The sequence below is a fragment of the Ruditapes philippinarum genome, unplaced genomic scaffold (assembly GCF_026571515.1).
Source record: "Ruditapes philippinarum isolate M1 unplaced genomic scaffold, ASM2657151v2 ctg14855_1_1_1_1, whole genome shotgun sequence".
In the NCBI taxonomy this organism is placed as follows: Eukaryota; Metazoa; Mollusca; class Bivalvia; order Venerida; family Veneridae; genus Ruditapes; species Ruditapes philippinarum.
Genome location: NW_026859091.1, coordinates 7,123 through 30,430, shown reverse-complemented (window position 1 = coordinate 30,430; position 23,308 = coordinate 7,123). Strand labels below are relative to the sequence as shown.

The 23,308-nt window shown below is 31.5% G+C and overlaps 2 protein-coding genes across 2 annotated transcripts; both read left to right on the top strand.

Annotated features, from left to right (window-relative positions):
• Positions 1–258: 258 nt before the first annotated feature.
• On the top strand, positions 259–15,869 carry LOC132755172 (uncharacterized). Its single transcript, XM_060745977.1, has 8 exons — positions 259–353; positions 10,676–10,738; positions 10,993–11,623; positions 12,736–12,999; positions 13,612–13,911; positions 13,996–14,648; positions 14,850–15,023; positions 15,702–15,869. Exons 2-8 carry the CDS (start codon positions 10,727–10,729, stop codon positions 15,867–15,869), a joined length of 2,202 nt encoding a protein of 733 aa, XP_060601960.1. The 5' UTR covers positions 259–353; positions 10,676–10,726.
• Positions 15,870–16,581: 712 nt separating this feature from the next.
• Positions 16,582–22,994, top strand: LOC132755173 (uncharacterized). Its single transcript, XM_060745978.1, has 4 exons — positions 16,582–17,503; positions 18,036–18,461; positions 18,737–18,854; positions 22,002–22,994. The coding sequence occupies exons 1-4, from the start codon at positions 17,461–17,463 to the stop codon at positions 22,864–22,866; spliced, it is 1,452 nt and encodes a 483-aa protein (XP_060601961.1). The 5' UTR covers positions 16,582–17,460; the 3' UTR covers positions 22,867–22,994.
• The last annotated feature ends 314 nt before the right edge of the window (positions 22,995–23,308 follow it).

The following is a 23,308-nucleotide window of genomic DNA, read 5'->3' as shown; positions in this document are numbered from 1 at the left end:
GATTTCATTTCATTTCAAAAACGTTTTTTTCTACTGTTTGTGAAGATTTGACAAGCTTTTCATAAAATATACAAAAACGAAAAATGGTAAACAAAAAAGGGTGACGAGGATCATAAAAGCTCTACAAGGAACAAAAAGCGATGTTAAAAAGAGATATTTGTAAAGTTTATTCAAATGTTATACTGCATATAGGGGAAATTAAACTTTGACCAGCCTTTTCAAAGAAAGACTCTTATCATGAAAATGATGCGAGGATTTATTATATAAAGCAGACTAGCTCCTGGACAGTTGTACATTTGATCATTGTGCGACTTTAGATACCATTCAAGTTTCGTTCGAACATTTGATTACAGGTATGTGATGAATATTTTATACTTATACATTTCACATTAACGTTTATTATGTGTCTACTCTTTAATCTTATTATATCATTTTAATTATATAAGTCATTAAATGTCAAAAAGTCATACGTTTTTTTATAAACTATGACAAAATATTTTTTTCCTTTATCGTAATCGCTATCTAATAGTATTTTCCAATTTGAAAAGAAAAACCATTAAAGTTTTCTCAAAGTGAATTTTTATACATGACCGGTTTCATAATTTACCTAATTATAAAAATTAAAATTATTTTAAAGTTACATTAAATAAATTTCATAAAAAACTAAATAGCGACATTTCATTAATAAATTGGGTTTTATATCGACTCCAGGTCTTATTTTGGTGTCCAAACAACCAAAATGAGTTTTATTAGCATAAAAATAGGTAACCTCATTGTGGCGAAATGGGAAATACAATTTCTGTTTGCATGAGAAACTCCGCCTTCGGATCATCCGTTCATCAATATTAAATCAACAATCATGACTATAAGTAGCAGTCCTAATTTAACGGTATATTTCCGCATTGTAACGGATGTTTTCATACAAATTTAATCTTTTTACGAGATTATTACTTTTACTGAACCCCAGGTTTAGTGCACCGTGAAGATTAAACGGTTAAAGTGTGTTTGCACAAGAAAATATCGCATATAGCAACTATAAAACTGTGACGTAGCGCATACACGAGCTCATTATAGTCTTCATTTGCATGTTAAAATTCGTATACGAACTTTGGTGGTACCGTGGGGTTTCCCGTTTAAAATCCTTATTTATGAACAATATTTGATGAGATTTACAACAATACTATTAAACAGGTTAATGAAACTGTAGAATGTTTGATTTTTAGGCCGACGGCAAAATATTTTTACATATTTATTTAATGTAACTTTAAAGCATGTTTGTCCTAGTATATTTAAATCGGACGTTTTGGGTTTATTTTCGAACACGTTTGTAGTCACGTACGAGCATGATTTATAATTGACACAAAAACGATATAAACCAAGCGTGACAGTCTTAAACAGCAGATACGAGGAAAAAAGGAAAATTATAAGAAGCAAATAATGCCAACAAACATGAAAATCTCTTCGCCAAGAATAAAATCGTTGGGAAATATTTAAAAGTTTTTGAAGATGAGATTTAATACTTATTGTTAATACAAAATTTATGCTACTTTAAAAGTTAAGGTTGCCAAGCCGACGGGCTGCTAAGTCGACAATGTAACACCAAAAATTATATCAGAAACTTCATCTTTATGGACTTGATTTTAGTTCTGTTGTAAATGGCAAAATCTGTATAAAGACTTCATTCCGTTTTAACTGTTGTCGTTGTTTTTTGTTTTGTTTTTATTTTTTTATATGTTTTGATATCTTTAGCCTCCTGGACCGCCAACATCACGCCGCTAGCCCTTGGCCGCTTACTTCCCGCCGTTATGTCCCCAGACTGCTAGGTTGCCAACTTTAAGCTGAAAGGCCACTGGTCCGCCAACTTCCTACATCTGATAATAAAACATTGACAAATTTAATACGTTTTGTGGAAAATCTCTGTCAATATCGGGTGAAAATTACTGACCCAGATACTAATTACAAAACATATAAATAAAATAAATAAATATTGAATTATAATAAATTTATTATAAAAATATAGTAAATAGATAAATAAATGGATAATTAAAATGATGTTATTGACATAGCAAATTGTTATTATTTCATAAGTGTTATTTTCTATGTTGAGTTTGAAGCTTTTTCATCATCCATGGTAGAAAGGACATTTACTTGCAAACACGTTCTATATATACAGTGGAAACCCTTTATTAAAACCACCAAAGGGACTGGACTAAAGTGGTCTATATATATATAGCGGGTGGTCTTAATTGTGGATATAATTATCAAGGCATATTATTTCATGACTACTATACATGTATTTAATTTATTATGTATAAAAAATTAAACAATTATATTATAACCTTCAAATATTACTATAAACTGATTTTACAATAGTTTATTCTAATTGGAACATTAGTCTGAAGATATTTAATAAATAGATTACATTTTCATAGGTTTTGTTTCATGTACATAATTCACGTATTAATTAAGAAATTTATTTATTAAGTTCTTCACAAAATACATGTGCAGAAAGTAACATTAAACCAATCTGAAGTTTATTTTCTCACCTTTCTACAATTTTCCAATCATAACAGTTTTAACACATTGTTTCAAGTGTCATGCTTTAGATGATTCAAGCAGATGAATCACAACAAACTTATTATCTGAATCGGTATAGAAAATCAGTGGTCTCATTAGTGGGGTCAGATAAAGAAAACAATGCATTGGAACTGAAACTGGTAATCTTAAAATAGGATAAGTGCCATGGTCTAAATTGTGGATCATGTTACCATTAAGATAAAAAAAAACAGAAAAATTCCGTTCTTTTAAAAATGTGTCTAAATAGAGAGTTGGTCTTAATTCATGGGTGGTCTTAAGTAGGGATTCTACTGTACCGTATTCTGCAATTTCAGATGAACGCAGTAGAATCGTCTTGAGTGCGCAATGGTCGCCGTGACAGTGTCGTAAAGTCGCAGTAGGAGCGTTTTAGAAAATATAAAGCTCCATAAAAGCGCCGCACACACGCAGTATAAGCGCAGAAGAAACGCCGCACAATCTCTGTACAAGGGCCGTGGTCATTTACAGCGATCAGCGATTCTTCTGCGCTTTCACGGCGCTCCTGATGCGTTGTAGGATATGCTTCTGAGTTGCTACGGCGTCCTAACTGCGATCCCACAGCGCTCTTATCCGAACGCCGAGTGACGGCGTTTGTTTTGAGCATGTTCAAAACGCGCGCCGTCAGTCGGCGTTCTATGCGATGCCACTGCGATGCTGTCGCGATGATTCGGCGATATTTGCGATCTAGCAACTCAATAGCATCTCCTACAACACAACAGGAGCGCCGTGAAAGCGCAGAACGATCGCCGAATGAACGCCTTTGTTAGCCATGGCGCTTGTATGGAGATTGTGCGGCGTCTCTATCGCGCCTATACTGCGTGTTTACGGCGCTTGTACGGAGCTTTATTTTTTCTCAAAAACTCTTACTACGACTTTACGGCACTGTCACGGCGACCATTGCTCTTTCAAGGCGATTCTACTGCGTTCATCTGATATTGCAAAATACAGTACAGTAGAATCCCTACTTAAGACCACTCCGGAAATAAAATCACCCTGTATTAAGAACAATTTTCAAAAGAAAGAGATTTTCTGTTATTTATGTTAATTGTAGCATGGTCCATAGCTAAGACCACACACCACTTATCTACTTTTAAGACCACCAGTTTCAGTCCCAATTCATTGTTTTATTTGTCTAACCCCACTATTGACACCACTGATATTATTCAGATCACAAGTTTGTTGTTATTCATCTGCTTGAATTCTCTAAAGCATGACACTTGATGAACAGGTGTTGCAATTGTTATGATTAGAAAATTGTATAAAGGTGAGAAAATAAACTTCAGAGTGGTTTAATGTTATTTTCTGAAAATTTATTTTGTGAATAATTAATTTCTTAATAAATAAGAATTATGTACATGAAACAAGATCTATGAAAATCAATCTTTAATATTAAATATCTTCAGACTTGTTTGTTTGTTTTAGGATTAAATATTATAACATCAGTTTATAGTAATATTTGAAGGTTATAATATAATTGTTTAAAAACATTAAAAATTCAAATAGAGTGGTCATGAAATATATATGCCTTGATAATTATAGCCATAATTAAGACCATCCGCAATTAAGATCACTGTGACTTTAGTCTAGTCCTTTTGGTTGTCCTAATAAAGGGTTTCCACTGTATATATATAAAACGTGTTTGCAAGTAAATGTCCTTTTAACAATAGGTGATGAACGTCAGCAAGCTGAAATATTGCTTGCTTGCATGCAGTTGCAGCATTTACACGACTTTTCAGAATCAGTGATATCTGGTATATGAAACACGATATATACGCAGTGTGAACGCCGCGAAGCTCCGTGAAAGCGCAGTAAAAGCACAAAGAACGCAGTAGAAACGCAGTTCGAACGCAGACAATCGCAAATCAAAACGCCGTTGGAACGCGTAATAACGCCGTGGAAGCTCCGTAGCGACGCCATGATCGCCGTGAAGACGCCGTGAAGTCTCAATGTCATCAAAAATATCAGATTTTTCTTGCGATCTTGCGGCGCTTTGTTAAATTTAACAACGCCGTGCAAACGCAGTAAAAGCGCAGTCTAGTGTGACAGGGCCTTTAAGCAAGATTTATGCGCATTGACAGCGCCGAGACAGTGTCATGTGAGCGCCGTAAAAGCGCAAAGATCGCAGAAGAACGCAGCCCGAACGCAGCTAGCACAATGCCTAGTGTCTAGGTTAATAACAAATTGTGCAAGCTATAATACCATCAAAAATAAATATTTAATTTATGACAGGTACTTAAAGTCTACCATTCACAAACGTTGCATAATTATGCTTTTTTTTTTCTTTAGAACATTGAATCAAAAGACCGGAGTGTTTCTTATCTAAATTATGAATGGCATTTAATTTCAAAATAGTGTCAAGTTAAAACACGACGGTTTAATTTCTAGTTGTAGCTTTGTATCAATCTGTGGTAATGTATTACTAATTGATAAGTTGTTTGATGTAAAAAAGATTTTTGTACTGTTTAACATTAACTATCAATCTAAGACAGTTATTTATGAATTGTCATTAGAATGAAACATTTTATTTTTGCTGATTCCCTTAAAGCAATTGATATTATATCTTGAATGTTAATGTTAATGATATCTAACAATATCTACTCTGTGACGAATCTGATTACCAATATTTATTTATCATAATGCTTTTATGTGTGTAAATATACTTGTATCTAAATATCGTGAGCATCAAATGATAACCAAAACATCATGACAATTATTATTTTTTATCTTTATTTAAATTGGGGAAACAGAAGCGCAAACAGACCACCTGAACAGTCAATTAAAGCAGTAAAACTTTCCTTACAATTTTAGTTATAGCAACTAATTGGGCGAATGGGTAATAAAACTTTACCAAAGTTAGGGGTTATTAAATTATGCCTGAAAACGCAATGCTAATATACGAAATAAAATTTCTTTTAATTTCAAAAAAGTGGGTTTTAAAATTATATACATTGAAATGTTGCAACATACCATTTTATTATATTATATCACTTAAATTTGAAACTTTTGATACATTATGTACTGGTTATATTTATCATCCATCATAGCTTTATTCATTTATTAAAAGAAGGTGTCAAAATGGCCAGGTTTTATTGCATTGCCTTATCAACATCCCCTGGATAGTTTTATTTGAAAGAAGATTTGGAATCACATTCTTATTGTTATTGTATTGTAAGTGTATCATATGTACAATGATTGTTAGTTTTTTAAGATTTAACTGTAATTTGATTGTCCCAGCATTTCAACATCACCATATTTAAAAGTGTTCTCCACATTGAGCTGAAAATGTAATTAAGTAGTAAATTTATCATATTTTCTTTGTTTCTTTTGTTACTTACGATTTCCAGTTGTCATCTCTGACTTACAATTAGGTATTAGGAACAATTTGACCATGTTGATACATCAAGCATCTTTATTGTATGAGTTATCACCTTTTGAATTTACTACATTGCACGTTATTTTGTACTCATTCAATCTTTTAACTCGTACGTCAGATGTTTCTGTTGATATTTCATGTTCAATTTTCAGTGACGTGCATGAAATGTGCTGCGAAAAAATCCCACATTTAATGTTTAGATGAAATTCATAAAGTAATAGATATTATGATTTTAAGCGGCATTTAAATCTATTAACACTATCTTTAATTTAACTTGAGTGAATTATTCCGAAGGACCAGACAAATTAATTTACCTTGGAGTGTGGATCGAAGAACGTTTTACAGCTGTTTCACAGTACTTGACGCTTGTTTTTGTGAAGGATAAAAACGGGAAAAGATCCCTCCGTAGTAATGGAAACAACTAAATGACTAAAAACTTAAAGACTAGGTTTTAATAAATATGGTCAGAAGATGACGTAAATGGGCAAAGTCTATCACTTTCAACATTGGCATCAGCGTTTAACTTTGTCAAACTTCAACACGATGTATGCTGGAATCACTTTCTCTTTTATCATAATACTCGCAAAATGTTTGCTATATATCCAATTATAACGTTATGTGTATTATGCCAGGAACGACGTCGGATCAAACTCGGGTGTTATCAAGATTTTTTTCTTTTGTGTAGTATTTCTGCGTGTGATACATGCATTAAATGTAAAAAGGTATGTACTATTTTTTGTTATTATTATTGAAATCAAATATTGATGATTGTTCTATCTTCAGAGACAATAACATATCATCCTGATCAGACAAATGGGAAGTATATAAACAACGTTCGAGTCTACCAAGAACTCCTCATACATAATTTTAAAATAAATAGAGCATGTACATCTAGATAAGCTGCTGGTCATCTTACCTGCTTCCTTTATACATGTTATTCAATTTTTGAGTATTTGTACATTGAGATGATCCGCTAGAAATCTTACGTGATCTATTCATACATGTTTGAACAGAATCTGATCCCTAATCAGCCACCTAGATACGGTGGCACAAAGGTGACATGTGTGTGTTTTTATTTATCTCGTGCGCACGTGATAGCTATATCGTGGCCACGAGATACTATGTTGTGGCCACGAGTTACTTAGTCGTGGCCACGAAATAGCTAAGTCGTGGCCACGAGATACTATGTCATGGCCACGAGATAAATAACCAATCAGATTACACCACCTATATGAATTTCTCTAATTAACTAGATATGTGCTTTAGTACAAGGATGCCCCTACTTCACCAGCCTGTAAAAGTGCCATTTATACAATTCATTGATTCGCTCATCTGGAGACATGCTGCTTTAAAAATCATAAACACAATTTGTGGACACTATGCATATATAAAGTGTTATTAAAATAATTTGGCAGGTTTTTTTTTAAAGTACAACATATAATTTTTAATAATTTAAGTTTTCACTCACCGCGACATGAATATGCAAGGAATCCGTATATACATGATTGGCAAAATAAAAAAAGTTGAGTTTTGTATATATATATATATACTATACAGATGAAGACAAGTGCATAACTCGTATTAATAACAAATATTTTTATTGATCGAGACAGCCAACTATCGTACATACCATGAAATTATTTAAACTATTTTAAATACTGTTCGTGTTTCCGTGCTTTCTTTGTGCGTACTACAGTTTGGCTTACAAAGTAAAGCGCCATATACTATACGTATGCTTTATAAAATGTTAAGATGTAACTATAATTAGTTTTGTTCTCCATGTAAGTCGTGAAACAAAAGAATTTTAAGTATTGATTGCAGGTACAAATTTAGAAAGGTTAAATTGGACAATGTTCTAAACATTCCAAAACGATCATAAACAAGGAAGGGGTACTTTAGTGATGCCTCTATTGTATACAGGATCAATCGGTTTATTTTTTTTCTTTTAACATGGTGAACATCAAAACAAAGCCCAAGATAGAATCTATGAAAATGTCACATACAAATAGATCTCTTTGTTGATAAAAGCATTGTTAACATGTTTTAGTGTAACAAAAGTTACAGTATTTACAGTTTATCGTAATTATGCCATCGTACCATCTCCCCCACCCTAGACATTGTATTTAGAAAACTGAACATAATATCGAAGTTGAATTTATAGCGTGCAACAACTTGATATGTTATTAATAAGTTAACTCTGTCAATCTTCAGTCAACACCATTGTTTAACTTCCAGTCATATGATATATAATATTGTTATTTTATGCATAGCCATAAAATCTGCAACAATTTGATGTACTTTAAATACAAAATATACGACATTATTAAATACACTTGCTACAGTGTACATATTTCAAAATTATGATAATGTTCAAAAGCACTAAATATATTTTCCATATAAGACAAATCTAAAGAATTAAGGTGGAAAATGAAATTTGCTGACGATAAGATACAAAAAACAATGAGGACCTCCCTCAATACCGGTATGCTCTGCATATTTTAATTAGTTAAGCGTTAGGTTCGTTTCCAGATCTTTTATTTTTGAAACGAAAGTCACTGACGTGTGATAAGAAGGTATCGGGAAGGTATATAGAATAATGCTATACACTAACAGTGATATGATGCACTTTTCCTTCCAAGATTAAATTACTGAAATACTTAGTTTAAAACAGCTCAGAAATGTTTCTTTTTTCAACAGAAAATAAAAGCTGAAGACCGCTTTAATATGGAAAGAATTATGTGATACTTTTTCGAAATAGACGATAACGAAAAAGATGACCAAGCAATGCAAGTTAAAAGGAAGTAAATTTTAAATACTCCATATAAAACAAAAGTGGCATTCTTCTTGAGAAAATCATGAAGGCCTACCTATTAAATATTTTATGTTTACACATTATTCTTAAGTATGGAAAATTAAAGATTAAGTTTCGCTGAAGTCACAATGCCTAGTGTCTAGGTTAATAACATATTGTGCAAGCTATAATATCATCAAAAATAATTATTTAAATTATGACAGGTTCTTAAAGTCTACCATTCACAAACGTTGCATATGTTTTTTTTTTCTTTTTTTTTCTTTTGAACATTAAATCAAAAGACCGGAGTGTTTCTTATCTAAATTATGAATGGCATTTGATTTCAAGTGTCAAGTTAAAACACGACGGTTTTATTTCTAGTTGTAGCTTTGTATCAATCTGCGGTAATGTATTATTAATTGATAAGTTGTTTGAGGTAAAAAAAGACGTTCGTACTGTTTAACATTAACTATCAATCTAAGACAGTTATTTATGAATTGTCATTAGAATGGAACATTTTATTTTTGCTGATTCCCTTAAAACATTGATATTATATCATTGAATGTTAATGATATCTAACAATATCTCTGTGACGAATCTGATTACCAATATTTATTTATCATAATGCTTTTATGTGTGTAAATATACTTGTATCTAAATACCGTAAGCATCAAATAATAACCAAGACATCATGACAATTATTATTTTTCATCTTTATTTAAATTGGAAACAGAAGCGCAAACAGACCACCAGACAACCTGACAGCATTAAACCAGTAAACTTTCCTTACAATTTAGTTATAGCAACTATTGGCGAATGGGTAATAAACTTTTCAAAACAGTTAGGGGTTATTATTATGCTGAAAACGCATGCTAATATACGAAATAAAATTTCTTTTAATTCAAAAAGTGTTTAAAATTATATACATTGAAATGTTGCAACATACCATTTTATTATATTATATCACTTAAATTTGAACTTTTGATACATTATGTACTGGTATATTTATCATCCATCATAGCTTTATTCATTTATTAAAAGAAGGTGTCAAAATGGCCAGGTTTTATTGTATTGCCTTATCAACATCACCTGGATAGTTTTATTTGAAAGAAGATTTGGAATCACATTCTTATTGTTATTGTATTGTAAGTGTATCATATGTACAATGATTGTTAGTTTTTTAAGATTTAACTGTAATTTGATTGTCCCGGCATTTCAACATCACCATATTTAAAAGTGTCAGATGTTTCTGTTGATATTTCATGTTCAATTTTCAGTGACGTGCATGAAATGTGATGCAAAAAAAATCGCACATTTAATATTTAGATGAAATTCATAAAGTAATAGATATTATGATTTTAAGCGGCATTTAAATCTATTAACACTATCTTTAATTTAACTTGAGTGAATTATTCCGAAGGACCAGACAAATTAATGTACCTTGGAGTGTGGATCGAAGAACGTTTTACAGCTGTTTCACAGTACTTGACGCTTGTTTTTGTGAAGGATAAAAATGGGAACAGAGATCCCTCCGTAGCAATGGAAATAACTAAATGACTTAAAACTTAAAGACTAGGTTTTAATAAATATGGTCATAAGATGACGTAAATGGGCAAAGTCTATCACTTTCAACATTGGCATCAGCGTTTAACTTTGTCAAACTTCAACACGATGTATGCTGGAATCACTTTCTCTTTTATCATAATACTTGCAAAATGTTTGCTATATATCCAATTATAACGTTATTAGTATTATGCCAGGAACGACGTTATTTCGGATCAAACTCGGGTGTTATCAAGAATTTTTTCTTTTGTGTAGTATTTCTGCGTGTGATACATGCATTAAATGTAAAAAGGTATGTACTATTTTTTGTTATTATTATTGAAATCAAATATTGATGATTGTTCTATCTTCAGAGACAATAACATATCATCCTGATCAGACAAATGGGAATCTAAACAAATGAGATGGAACCATCGGTAATATTTATCATAATTTTGTATTTACATTCCTTTATAGATTACGCATAACATATAGTTGCAAAATAATTATTACTTATTTTTACCTTATTTATATGCTTGTTTTGCTGATTTTTGAATTATCCATACGGAATTTTATCATTGTATTTTCAAGTAAAAAGCAGAAATATTGCGCAAAAAGAAATATCAAATCGATTTTTTAAATTCATTCATAGGAAAGCAAACCTATAAAACTATTCTAATAATTGTTACAGAAGATCTGTGATGTCACTAGAGGGCATGAACACTACCTTTGTCATATATTATTACTGGAACAAGCTTCGCCCATCGCCTTGAAGGCCATAATTAAAGGGAAAGAGAAAAAATGTGGAAAAAATATTCGTATTTTGCTAAATGAGAATAGAGATGCGTTCAAAACCAAGTACGAAACAGAGTTTCTTCAATTAATTCAAGAAGATGGTGTCAATGACGACATTGATACGTGGGACACACTTCAATTATGTGCTGTGACATTAGTTTTGTTTAAATCTGATCTAACTGAACCAGAAGTAAAAGCTATTCAATGTATATATGATCAGAGGAAAGATATTGAGCAATACACCGAACGTGCCTCCCTAACATTCAATACCTACAACGAGAAACAACATTTATTACACGATCAATTACTCGAGTTGATTAGGTTCATAGACGACCAAGCTAATCTTGATTGTAAACGTATGATGTTTTCATTTGAATCAAAATCAATGAAATTAAGCGACACACAGATAGACCAACTAACACAGACAAATGATATCAAAACTCATCTTAAAATTGCAATTGATCTAGATATCGTAACAGAGAATCATATCATTGGCGAAGAGAACCACCAAAAGCTCCAGTCCAATGGTAAGTATTTGTGTTACAGTATGAATTTAATTTTATTCATATGGTTATCTTGTATCCAAATACATTACTTCATGAACATGTTTGTATGCAAGTTTTCAAATAGTGTTTATCTTTAGCTAAAGCGATAGAATTGTTTAAGATAGCCAGGATCGAATATGAAATTAAGTAAACATTCATGTTGTATATTCTAAATTTGTATTCAGCATAAGTCAAACTGATACAATACATGGTCAATCAAATGATATATAATACAATTATATGCTATATGTAAAGTATATCATAAAATATGAGATCGTATTCAATTTGATAATGACACGGGCAGTAAAGCGCCTCGGTTAACAGTATTTTTACGAGGGATGATACTTTTACTGTTTCTCACAAAGCCATTTGTTATTTATTCTATTACCCCGAACGAATACTGCAATGATCTGAAAACATCAACTGAATCTACCTGTAACAAAATTGAACCAGGATTAACAATAACTCAACTGACCCTGCCTTACAAGTTGTAAGAAGACTTAAAACGTTATTTTTCTTTTATTCTTTAAGGGAATGATGATTGAGTTTATCTACCAGACATAAACAGACAATAAGCTGTGTTTCATATCCATTTCGATAGTATCCCACAACTGTCATGTTTCACTGATTAAATTCGTTTTTTTTTCAGCTTTAATCGTCTGCTTGTTCCATTTTGACACATAGTAAATCCAATGCAATAACTTCCTAAGAAAACGAATTTTATTTCTTACTATTCAATAATTCAACCAAAAGACACTTAAGACGCGAAAAACTTCAAGATGCAAACAACTAAAGTTTCTGTCTTGAAATAGGTTATCTGGTAATGGTCCTTCGTGGTGAAAATCGAAAAATAAGAGGTCGAATGGCTGCCATTTTTGTTTTAGAAAATAAACCAAGTGACCAGATTTTATACTCTTAAAAAGAACTATTGCCTATGTAACAGTACACATTTCTTATTTACGTAGTTCACTTGCATTGACTGTATCCCAGTCACTTATGGGAAATTAACGTTTCCAAAACGTGAGGGGTAATAATAAACAGGAACTTGATATAGCTGAATTATAATCTTATAAACAAAATACAATATACTTCAGGCCAAATGTTCACTGAAGAACTTCAGAACAAAAGTGTCTACATCAATGAGTCAGCTATTTTGACATGTAAACTCAACCTTCCAACAGATGAAAATGTTGAGTGGAGGAAAGATTACAAGCGGGTTGAAATTTCAAACAATTTAATGGTCATGAGCAAGAATGGCAGTCATTGGTTAGCGATTTCCTGTGCATCGTTGGAAGATACGGGTCAATATACGTGTGTATGTGGCCATATTTCAACTACAGCTGATCTTACTGTTATAGGTATGCTTTATTTGAATTATAACAACAATGCTTGTGTTTTATATCAATGTTTAAAAACTGATAAAGAGATAATCATACCTTACCATGGCATTTACTATTCATAACTTTAAAAACGTTCAATCTAGTAAGATAACCTAGTATATGAAAATTATAACCAGAGAACAAAAACTTTACTTAAGTTTGATCGTCTAACAAATTTATAATTTGTTATAACAGTAAATTTGAACAAAAATAATCCAAATGACAATACATTAAGTGAAATGTAAATGTATGATAGCAACATGGGTAAATATTAGTAACAGTTTATTCCATAACCACATAATAATTGTTACTTTGGTTACAAGGACTAGAGGCATAAATATTTGTATATTTACGAACAATATTCAGCTAAGAAAATTTTGTTATGACAACAACATTTTTGGTTTTTATCAGTACATCATTTCGAACGACAAAACGTTTGCTTCAAACAATAAATCATTTTAATGTACGATTCATTTTCAATACAAATAAGTGTGTATTTTGTACATACATAATCGCAATATTAGCTTTAATCTCGTATTAGAAATTATGTAAGATTCGTTCATTTATCATTATCCCAATCTTTTGCAACAGATGCAGTATTAAATGTGGTCGTTCATTTCCCAGTCAAGATTGAGGTTATTGAAAATGGAAACATTGATATAGAGTGTAAGGTGAACCTACTAACGACTAAACCCGTTTGGCGACACAATGGGACACTTCTACAATCATCTGGTAGAAAGGTTATACTAACAAAGGGTACTACACACAAATTGATGATCACGAATGTAACTTTACATGACGAGGGTGAATATACAGTTGCCTTTGGGAATGCCTCATCTAAAACAACATTAAATATACAACGAATTATATTTGAATGTTATCTTCGTTTTTGTATTTCTGACACAATTTATAAGTTGGTTATAGTTTATAAGTCGATCAGGTCCTTTTTATGTAAGTCATAATTGTATTTATTAGGTTTGTGCAAGGCTGGTAAATTTAATGAAGCAAACAATGCTATTTATCTAATACCAATTTGCAAGATGCCAAAAACAAGATTGGTGCAATTTATTATAGGAGAAACAGAGCTTATTCACAGAAAACAGATGACACAAGAACTGTACAGAAATTGGATAAGAGGCGCTCTAGCGTTAAAATATTTGAAAATAGGTTTAGAAGGTTTTTCTGACAAGGCTGTTACCAAACAACATGAGGATCTAATGAAAACACTTGGAAACGCATGTAAAACTTGTACAGCGGAAAGTCTTCTCCCACATAAACAAGATCAATGCCCACGACAAAGAAAATATCAATGTTTATGTGCCAAGAGTCAGAAAAACAAGTCAAGACAAATGTGCCCAAATGGGGGATTTTGTGGCAACGTTTATAATCGAATAGTTTGTAATCATCGCTTTCAAGATCCATTATTCACAAACACGGATGTCCAGAAATGGAGCAGCGATCCGTGGAGTGTTGCTACATGCTTTATAAATACTACTGGCTACAAAGGCAAACAATCAGCTAAAGAGGTCGACTGCTCTGGTTTACTTAGTATGTGTATAAACAACATTAATATAGAAATAATGCTTGGAGAAGTTATCATCGATGGGAAAGTAGATGCGTTTTCACAGGTAAACATCTTCACCACAGTAATCCCCTATAGATGTGTATAATCTCGATTGAACATTCTTGTAAATGTATGATATTTAGCCTTTGTTGTGCAGTCTAGAACAGCCTTTTCGAATTGGCTTTAAAGTTGTTTAATTTATAAGTGAAGTGTTTTAGCGACAAATTAAAATGAGACATTAAATATTGAAGTTTTACTTTTATAGGCACGGGAAGCGCGGAATGACATTCTTCACAGTCCAAATTATGAACTTTCTGAAAATCAACTAAACAAAATTATCAAAATGTTCAAAGAAGTACTAAAAATCAAGGACAAACATGGCAATGCACCCCTGAAAGGTGAACCAGGCGTTGCAAATGCATTACATTTACTAGATATGGTAAATATCCTATAAGAGTAAAGTAGTGATTATAAAGACAAAAATAGCCAAAATGGGATACATTTTATTGGCTCATTATGTAATTAATCGTATTTCTTTCTTAATGTATCAATTAAGAATATATTGATCAATTTTGTAATATTTGTTGCACAATATACTTTAGCAATTTCTAAATTCTTAACTATTTGTTATTTTTGTTATTTGGTAATAGATGTATGATTTGTAAGAATACGTTCATGTCGTTTTGCATAAGTGTTGAAACACATTTATCGTCTATGATAATAAGTACAATATTGACTATCATCATTATAGTAAATATATTATTTACTATAATAGTAAGTACAGTCACATTTATTTGTTCTAACACCGTGAGTTGGTTACTTCTTGGCTTTTCACACATATACTCAGTCAGTTATTTGAATATTAACAGATTGCAACAATTCAGGATGAAAAAATGATCAAAAAAGCTTATTACATGTAAACAATTTCGCAGTGTTTTTAAAAAGATTAAACTGGTAAAATTTTAGTTCTTTTAGACCATGTATTGCTTCTTTGCTTTCAAGTGATACTTAAGGTACTTCCATTCTTATAAAATTGACCCAATATGCATTCTGCCATTTTATTGTGACATGAAAAAGACAAATTCTTCAAAGGAGTCCTGTCATAAATTTCTTACAGGTGCAACAGAATCAGATTGAGATAAATCTTGAACATGAGATGATAGAACTGAGAGAGCATGGGATGTCTAGATTAGAAGAGAAATACAAAACAGCACAAAAACAGGCAAGTTGTTTAGCTAATGCATTTGAGTATTGTTATAACATGCTTTTACCACCGATAAAGTAAGGCAATTTTAAAGTAAGGCAATATTGATTTTCAAGTCTCATAAAATGGATAATAAATTCAAAAGGTCTTTGAAAAATACTGTGATTCTTAAGGTGATAGTCTTTTTATTGTATATGAATCATTACTGAGAAAAAGATGTTAACACTTGTCTTTCTGTTAGCTATCATGCACGCATGATTATATAGCCTCGTTTAGATTTCTTTAACTAAAAGAATACACTGGGACGAACACTGCATTTGTGAGTAATTTAAAAAAGAATATTTTGAATGGCATAAAAGTGTTATTACGTAAATATACTTTGTCGTCATCAACAGTTCTTACCTTCTGACTTCTATTTTAGGTAATCAAATGTAATATTTGGACGGTGGTATCCAGTGTTCCGTTAGTATTATAATGAGAATAAGGATTTAAATGAAAATTAATAAAATAAATATAATTTAAATGAATTCTTTCTTCGTCATGTTTATGCACGATAAACGCATGATTCGAATAATATATATAATGTAACACTTCTTTCTTCAGCATGAATTGAAACTTCAACTGTTAGAGCAACAGATAAAAGGTTTATCGTTACGTTTTAATTTGAACAAATAAGAGCTTACTCTTATACGAAAATTCTACTAGGTTATTAGACCATGATTGAATTCAAAACTAAGTAGTATCGAGATACATGTAACAGTGTTGTTAAAAATTCTGTATCCGTTTGAATTACATTTATTCTCTTAAATTGCACAAATTCGTATTGCCCCTCACCGCTGTGGGTTTGAATCCCGACAGGGACTTATGATTATTTCTTGTGAGGAAGCTATCCGGCTAGCTTATGGAACGTCGGTGGTTCTACTCAGGTGCCCGTTCGTGCCTGAAATAATGCACGGAAGGGCACCCGAGGTCTTCCTACGCCAGTAAAGCTGGAACGTCGTCAAATGACTTATACTGTGTGGGTGTGACGTAAAACTCAAACAAACAAACACAAATTCATAAATAGGTTCCTTTTAATAATTAACGGATGGATTTGACAAAACAATATGTGTAACTGACATACGGTTTTTTATATATTTAAAATAAATTGCAGCTACATAGAGAATCACATTTTGAAATAAAAATGATGGTTCAATAGACATATTTCAGAAAATAGGTGTGTGAGGATTTAACACAGTTTATATAAATGAGGTCATAAAGTGACATTTCCTTAAGAAAAACATCGGTATTTCTATAGAAAATCAACAATTAAAAGAACATCAGATGACAAAAAAATCTTTGCTTGTAAAAGAGTAATCAATAAATATTTTTAGTAATAATGTTAAGAATAGAAAATATTCCGGAGTTTGCAGACTTTTACTTTTTGAGTAGGCTTGTAACTATGAACAAAATAAGTGTTGTTGTTGTTTTAAAGTCACAAACACACAAGTGTCGGTCTGTCAAAATTATCTTGCAAAATATTTGGTCTGAATAAGTATTCTTCCCATTCAAATAACTTAAAGATAGGACATGCATATACTATGCTTAGCATTTTTAAATATTATTTCCATAATTTTTTGTTATTGCTCGAGTTGTGATTTTATTTACAGATAAAGAAAATGAGCTTTGGCTTATGCTAAATGTTAGATCCGCGGAAAAAGAAAAGAGGCTTAAAGGTACTTAATGAAATAATAACTTGAAAATCTGTGAATTGATACCTCTTATCTGTAAAGAGTTGTTAACATTGAAAAGAAGACAAAAGGAAAACAGATAAAGAACATTGTTGTTATTTTATACATTTACTTTTTTGAGGACTAAAATGAGAATTAACTAAAGTGAGTTGAACTAGCTATATTTGAAATACATATATCACTTTTTCATAGTCAAAATACCACTTCGCTAACTTTTCCTTGTTGTTCTTGTATAAAAACTGCGCACGTAGGTGTATATTGACGAAGACGGAAACATGCTTTTACAGATATAATAACGCAAGCATGCACTTTGTTTTCAATATGCATGACTCATGGCGCCATGTATAACGGATACAAACGGGAAAGCATTTCGAAACCTGTGTTACATTCATAAGAAAAAATAACGAAACGCAAATGTAACTTATTTGAGAAAAGCGCTAATACACATGAAATTTGTGCTTGCATTAACATCTGCATATTTTGATGCTCGTTAAACTGTGTATGTTTTTTTTTTCAGAGCCCTTCTTGCTTGATCTACAGATAAAAGTTATTGATAAAAATGGTGAAAAAAGTGTCGAAGGGAATCAACGTGTTTATGAAGTAATGAGAGACTATATTAGGCACAACGATAGTATGACTGGTTTGCCTTTTGGTGTAAGATCAACTGATACACCAGTCTATCACCTCGTAGATTTCATCAAGGCCATAGAGAAATGCCGTATCGTTGATATTTCTCCCACTGACCAATTGTCAATAGACATACAAATCAACTGTCAAAATTCGAAGGCCATGGAAGACTTTCTTACGGCTGTCATCAGTAACGGATTTCAACAAGAACTGTTTGAGATTAGACGATGGCTACATGTGCAGTATGACATTACATCGTATGACATAATTGCCAATTGCTCATCAAATGGCATAGAGAAAGCAAAACAACGTCTGCGTAAGTTAAATATAGATAATAATGATATATGATATAATTTATATTTAACAGCGGCGATTTCTGCTTCTGCTACAGTCGGTGCATTTGTAATCACTGCATATTAAAAGCATTAATTGACTGATTAAATCAAAATCAATTTAAATAAAAAACAACTTTTGCTCCATATCATTAAGATATCTGAGGATTTTTGAAAAAACTTAATACGTTGATATTTTTTATTCTGTAAACACAAAAACATGTACAGATATTTGAAAGCGTAAATCTACTGTCCTCAGACTTTACTGACGTAACCAGAACTATGACTTGTGCCGAGCATCAAAATACACCATTTACTCTCTATTGTCCTGACCATGACACGTTTTTATGTACAGCATGCAGGGAATCAAGACATGGGTAATTATAAATTTCTCTTAATCAGTAATTTGTAGTGGTTAATATGGTACAAAATGTATTTCATTAAACAAACGAATTTTAAAATCGTGCGACAATGACTGACAACTTATCTGTCAGAAACATTTAAGTTTGATTTCTCTGAAATTACTTGAAAAAAAAAGTATAGCTTGACTAAAAAAACTAATCATTTGATACCTTTCCAACTGCCATAAAGGATATGTGTATCTCTGAAATAGATTTATAACTAAGACTTATCTGAAAATCCAATTGTTGGTAAACTATGATTAATGAAAACAAAAATGTCAGCAAAAGTTAAATCTCTTTCATACGACAAAACAACTATTATTTGCTCGACACTTTTATTCCTTATTTTAGCTGAAAGTATGCAAAAATGACTGACAACTTATCAGTCAGAAACATTTAAGTTTGATTTCACTTTAAAAAAATTGTAAACATATTTGAACAATTTATAGTTTGATAAAAATAATCATCTTATACTTTTATTGACCCGAAACTTTTACTCCTCATTTTACCATACTGAAATTATATAAATTTATTTGGTTAGTAAGACGAATGATACATAATAATTATATTCCCCTTGATAACAAGTCTTCTTGTTAAAGCAATTGACCGAAGTCTAAAAAAACAGACAGTTGTCAATATCAACAAATATGTCTGTCACTTGGTTTAACAAACTGGCAAATGATAGCAGGGAAGGGTGCTGACCATTTGAACAAATGCTTCTATATAAACATTTTTTCATACATTCGTTTATAATAGCTGCCATATTTTTACACGCCAGGTTTTTTGCATAATTATGCAACCCATATCTCTTCGCGCTTTAAAATTAATCCATAACAGAAATTAATCGAAATTTAGCGTGTAACTAGTGTTTCCCCAATAAAAGTACATACGATTATAAACGAAATGGATATAATATAAAAGTGAAAAATATGTGTATGAATATACCCAGAAATATATCTTATGTTAGTAAAAGCGCAAGTTTTTTTCGTACATACTGCTGCATACAATATCTGGAACAAACCTTACGACACAAAGTAGTTCTCAAAACAGCGTAAAACAAGAAATGTCAAACTACACATATACCCCCAATCTAGATGTTTTCTTCAACATTGAAATACCTTGTCTCACTATGCCCACCAGGAAAATCAGTTGGTTATAGTAAAATTCGAATAATGCTGACTATTTAAACTTATAGCCACTTATATTAGATATTAAGAGAAAACATTATGTTATGCTGACCATTTAAACTAATATTAGGATCTGCTGTTAAGTTAATCTTATAGTGAAAATTGCTTACCCGTTATGTTAGATAAATAGAAGAAATTGTGTTATGAATTTAGACGTAAATTTCTTATTTTTTAACAATGTTAGTTAAAACATTAATAAAACCAATGATGACCAAGTAAAAATCTAATAGAAGTTACATAATTGAGTTTAGCAGTACTTTCAAAATGAACAATTTTGACCATTTAGATTTATTAATGAACTATATTTAGTTTATAGAGAAAACCTTTTTATTAGAAATAAAATGCGTATTTTCATTTTCTGTATGTTCACTTTAAAAATTTATTTTTCATTGCAGTGAAACATGTTTTCCGTATTTTCACTTGTGTCTCGCCGGACAACTTTTTCCTCTAAATGCAGCCAATATACAAGATATTTCAATAATGTAATGTCAAAAAGAGATACATGAATAAAATAATACCACAATCATAAAATATTTATTTTCCTACCACTCGATAAAAATAAATCCTGTATTTATAGGGAAAAAAATGAATATCCTCTGTGTACTACTGTCCAATTAAATATTTTTTGCATCTTTTAAAAGTCAACATATTAGCATTTTCATCTTATATATTTAATCTGTTTTTAAAGTTTTACATAAAAGAATTCATAACATGTTCCGTGTATGTTATATGTAACCCTTTAAGCATTATAAAATGTTACTTTTATTAATTTTTAATTTGGTTCAGACGTTTTCAGTATACAAAAACAGAAACAAAGGAAAAAGAAATCTATTGACAAAACTAATGTTTTTTTTTCAATATTCTATCATGTAAAACTCTATATAATCCAAAGGGTTACAATGTGACAGTGCGATAATGCGATGACGACAATACGAAAGTGCGATGGCGACAATGCGATAGCGCGATGGCGACAACGCGATAGTACTATCGCACTTTCTTATTGTCGCCATCGCATTGTCGCACTGTCGTCATCGCATTATCACATTGTTGCCATCGCATTGTCGCATTATCGCACTGTCGCCATCGCACTATCACATTGTCGTTTGTTAATCTCGGGTACATGTTTTCAAATGTACATTTAAAATTTTTTTTTTGCACTCTTATTGTTTAATAAAACTTGGTTATATATGCATTCATAATATGGAACAGATTGCATTTATTCTTTTCCCAGTAATGACGGCATACATTGTAATTATGAACCCATTTACGCTCGATACTTACGCTCGATTTACACACCGATTGCCGCCTCAAATCACTATAAAAGGCGGCAATGAGCCATTCTATTATAATAATTAGATATAAATAAACTTAATCAGGAAAACAACAATGATATTTCGGATAGCAATTTAAAAAAAATCATTAGAAAATTGCAGTTGTAATGTCACAAGGCATATTAAAATATATTGGCGAATATTCCCTTTCCATAGGTATTGTCTTTGTTCAAACCTTAACGTACACGCCCTTTAAAATACATATTGCATTAATAGTTATTGTTCATAAGTTAATTCAATTTGAAATTAATCCGTTGTTTGTTAGTAAGTAAGTAACGACTTTTATTTAAGGTGGCTTACACATTTGGCTTCCAAGTGGATGTCAGCTGAAAGTACATAATTACAGTGGCAAAAAACAGTTTACATATACACCATAAAATACACAATGTATATACACAGACGTCATATTGAAATGTGAGCCATTTATTAAATGTCTATAATTAAAGTCATGTCATTAAAACTAGTGCAACAGTCAATAGAACTTTCAGCACTATGCTAGATGATTGTATAGCTAGTGTTTGTCTATATGTTTGTTTGTGATATATGAATGTAAATGGACATTGTGTCATAATCGTTTAGAAATAATCGTTTTTCTATTAATACAGTACATGTCTTGGAATAACACAAGTTGTATCTGAAAGGTCTTACGTTGAACAGAAACGTCGTCTCAACATCAAAAGAAGAAAAGGAACTTATAACGTGAGGATACAGAATACTTTGATAAATAGAGACAACAATGATCAATTTGAGTGTGTTATCACTAGTATCTGCATGCTTCCTAAAAGTGAAGTTCTCCTTGCTGATAATTGGAATAACAAACTGAAGAAATTGGACAGTTCATACAAGGTAATAAATCACTGTGATGTACCTGAGTATCTCTATTCTGTATGTTATATAGGCAACGATACAGCTGTTGCTAGTTTAGGAGCCAATATCATACAGTACGTGAATGTGTCAGGTAAGATAAACCTAAGGCAATCAGTAACGCTAGATCATGAATGTTACGATATAGCTTGTCACGGTGACACGCTCTATGTTGATAGTGGAGAAACAATTTACAAATATGACAAATACTGTAAACAAAAGCACGTTCTATATCATTACCGTAAAAATCTGGGCATGTTCTACAGAGCCACAATTGCTATAAGTGAAAATGGTGAGCGAATCTACTTCACGACAGTTAGATGTCTAACTACCATAGATGCCAACGGAAAACTTATCAGTTCACAATTTAGAGATTTTAACACACGTGATATATGTATTGCTGGTGAAGGTATTGTTCTTGTATTAGATGCAACAAACAATGTTCATCAGCTGGATTATACAGGACAAAAGCACCGGACTGCAGATAGCATGCCATTAACTCCTTTTGAAACGTATTATATGTGTTTCGACAGAGAAAGATGTAGACTTATTGTTGGTAGTGGAGACAAGATACATGTTTACAAATGCGAATTTTTGCCAAGTTAGTTAATAAAATTGTTTTTGGTAAACCAAGAATCAAATGAAAAATGCATCGCTTATCCACTTTTGTTTATCAAATTTATAAGTTTGTATGTTTGCTTATTTCTTCATCGGGTCATTACTTATTATTTTGATATCGCACTTATGTTCCTTGAATGTATTTGTCAGTACTTGTATATACTAGATAACTTTTTCATAATGAAGGGTGAATAGTTACGAGTTTGAAACGTTTTTGAATCCAAATCGAGACTATTGAACAACAAGACAATCTTGTTGAAGGACTAACGAATGAATTGATATTGAGATTGATTTATCTCGCATTATGTCATTTCTACTAAGGCCTAAAATAGAATTTAATGTATAACCCCTTCCCTACCTTCCTAACAAATTTGCCCCTACCCAAAAGATAATTTCAGATTCTAAGGGGATCAAAGTATTTTTTTTCAGA

What these genes read in the sequence shown, in the direction of transcription:
- LOC132755173 (XM_060745978.1), top strand. Translation starts at nt 17,461, where the DNA reads ATGCTAAATGTTAGATCCGCGGAAAAAGAAAAGAGGCTTAAAG. An exon ending in AAAAGAAAAGAGGCTTAAAG is followed by an intron (nt 17,504 to 18,035) that starts GTACTTAATGAA and finishes TTTTTTTTTCAG; the next exon opens with AGCCCTTCTTGCTTGATCTA. An exon ending in GAAAGCAAAACAACGTCTGC is followed by an intron (nt 18,462 to 18,736) that starts GTAAGTTAAATA and finishes TACTGTCCTCAG; the next exon opens with ACTTTACTGACGTAACCAGA.
- LOC132755172 (XM_060745977.1), top strand. An exon ending in TGAATGTTATCTTCGTTTTT is followed by an intron (nt 13,912 to 13,995) that starts GTATTTCTGACA and finishes TGTATTTATTAG; the next exon opens with GTTTGTGCAAGGCTGGTAAA. An exon ending in AAGTAGATGCGTTTTCACAG is followed by an intron (nt 14,649 to 14,849) that starts GTAAACATCTTC and finishes TTACTTTTATAG; the next exon opens with GCACGGGAAGCGCGGAATGA.